Source organism: Solanum pennellii, chromosome 3, assembly GCF_001406875.1.
Source record: "Solanum pennellii chromosome 3, SPENNV200".
Lineage (NCBI taxonomy): Eukaryota > Viridiplantae > Streptophyta > Magnoliopsida > Solanales > Solanaceae > Solanum > Solanum pennellii.
In genome coordinates, this window is record NC_028639.1 from 56,281,529 (window position 1) to 56,282,846 (window position 1,318).

A 1,318-nucleotide genomic window follows, 5' to 3' on the forward strand; every position below is an offset into this window, starting at 1 on the left:
ATACATTTGACATATTGTTAATTTTTAACTAATAAATTCAAAAGATTTTTTTTTCTTACTTTTATAAACTTCGTGTCAAGTAAAAATAAAGCTAAAAGAAATGAAATGAAAACCTCCCAAAACCTTATCAACCTTGAAGTTAGATAGTTTGTTTCCATAAAACCCATGATTCAAGTAAAATATTTAAATGCATGTACACAAGGAGAATATATTAGTGAAGATAATAGAGAAAAAGAATAGCAACAACTATAAATATAGTTCGGATCGTAAATTAATTAGGTGACATACGGAAGCTAGCAAATCAAACCTTGAAATATCATGCAAATTATATGTTATTAAAACGTGGGTGGATGGCACCATTTTTTTTATTTTTTAAAAAAATGTATACTTGCAGAAAGCTTGGGAATTGAGTTTAGAAATGTGACGGACAAAAGGGATCTTGTCCAGGGGCGGAAGCTAAAGCGTTAAATGAAAACGTGATTGGATGGCTTGAAATAAAAAGAATGTATGAATTCAATCATCAATTAAACTACCTTATTAATAGATGTAGCATAACTGGAATTCGTAATTAAATATATAAATACTAATTACATGCAATTCTATAATATATGTAGCATGTGCAGGAAACATGTAATTAAGGTACTAACTATATTAAGTATTAATTAAATCAAATCCTAAATATTTTAAAAGCCATGCACTACCAATAGGCAATATTCAACTAGTATAAATAGCCACCGTTACTAGCACATGAATTCAATCATCAATTAAACTGCGTAATTAATTAGGCCTAACCTTAGCTTATTGACATGGCTTCCAAAAATCAGGCCTCTATTACCCTTTTCTTATCACTTAATCTCCTCTTCTTTGCTCTTGTAAGTGCAGACTGTTCAACTGATATTTTGAAATTTGGGGCATGTGCTAATATACTTACTGATTTGGTGGGTGTAATTATCGGGACTACTCCAACTTCGTCATGCTGCAGTTTGATTGATGGACTGGTGGACCTAGACGCCGCGGTTTGCTTGTGCACAGCCCTAAAAGCAGATGTGCTGGGAATTAATTTGGATATACCACTCTCGCTAAACATCCTTCTCAACGTCTGTGGAAAAAAATATCCTACTGGTTACACTTGTTGATTGAAAAATTATTATGTTCTTGTGAACGATCGATCTACCTCTTGTTCAGAATAAGTAAGCTTTGCATACATATAAATGCAGCTTCATCACTTCACTTTACTTACTTACTAGTTCTGTCATGTTCATGTATCTTAACCTTATTGGACATGTCAATTCAATAAATGGAATGTTGTTTCTATTCA

At 32.1% G+C, this 1,318-nt stretch overlaps 1 protein-coding gene across 1 annotated transcript; it reads left to right on the forward strand.

Moving 5' to 3' along the window:
* The first annotated feature begins 775 nt into the window (after nucleotides 1–775).
* LOC107013957 (14 kDa proline-rich protein DC2.15-like) lies at nucleotides 776–1,318 on the forward strand. Its single transcript, XM_015213834.2, has one exon. It carries the CDS (start codon nucleotides 807–809, stop codon nucleotides 1,134–1,136), a length of 330 nt encoding a protein of 109 aa, XP_015069320.1. The 5' UTR covers nucleotides 776–806; the 3' UTR covers nucleotides 1,137–1,318.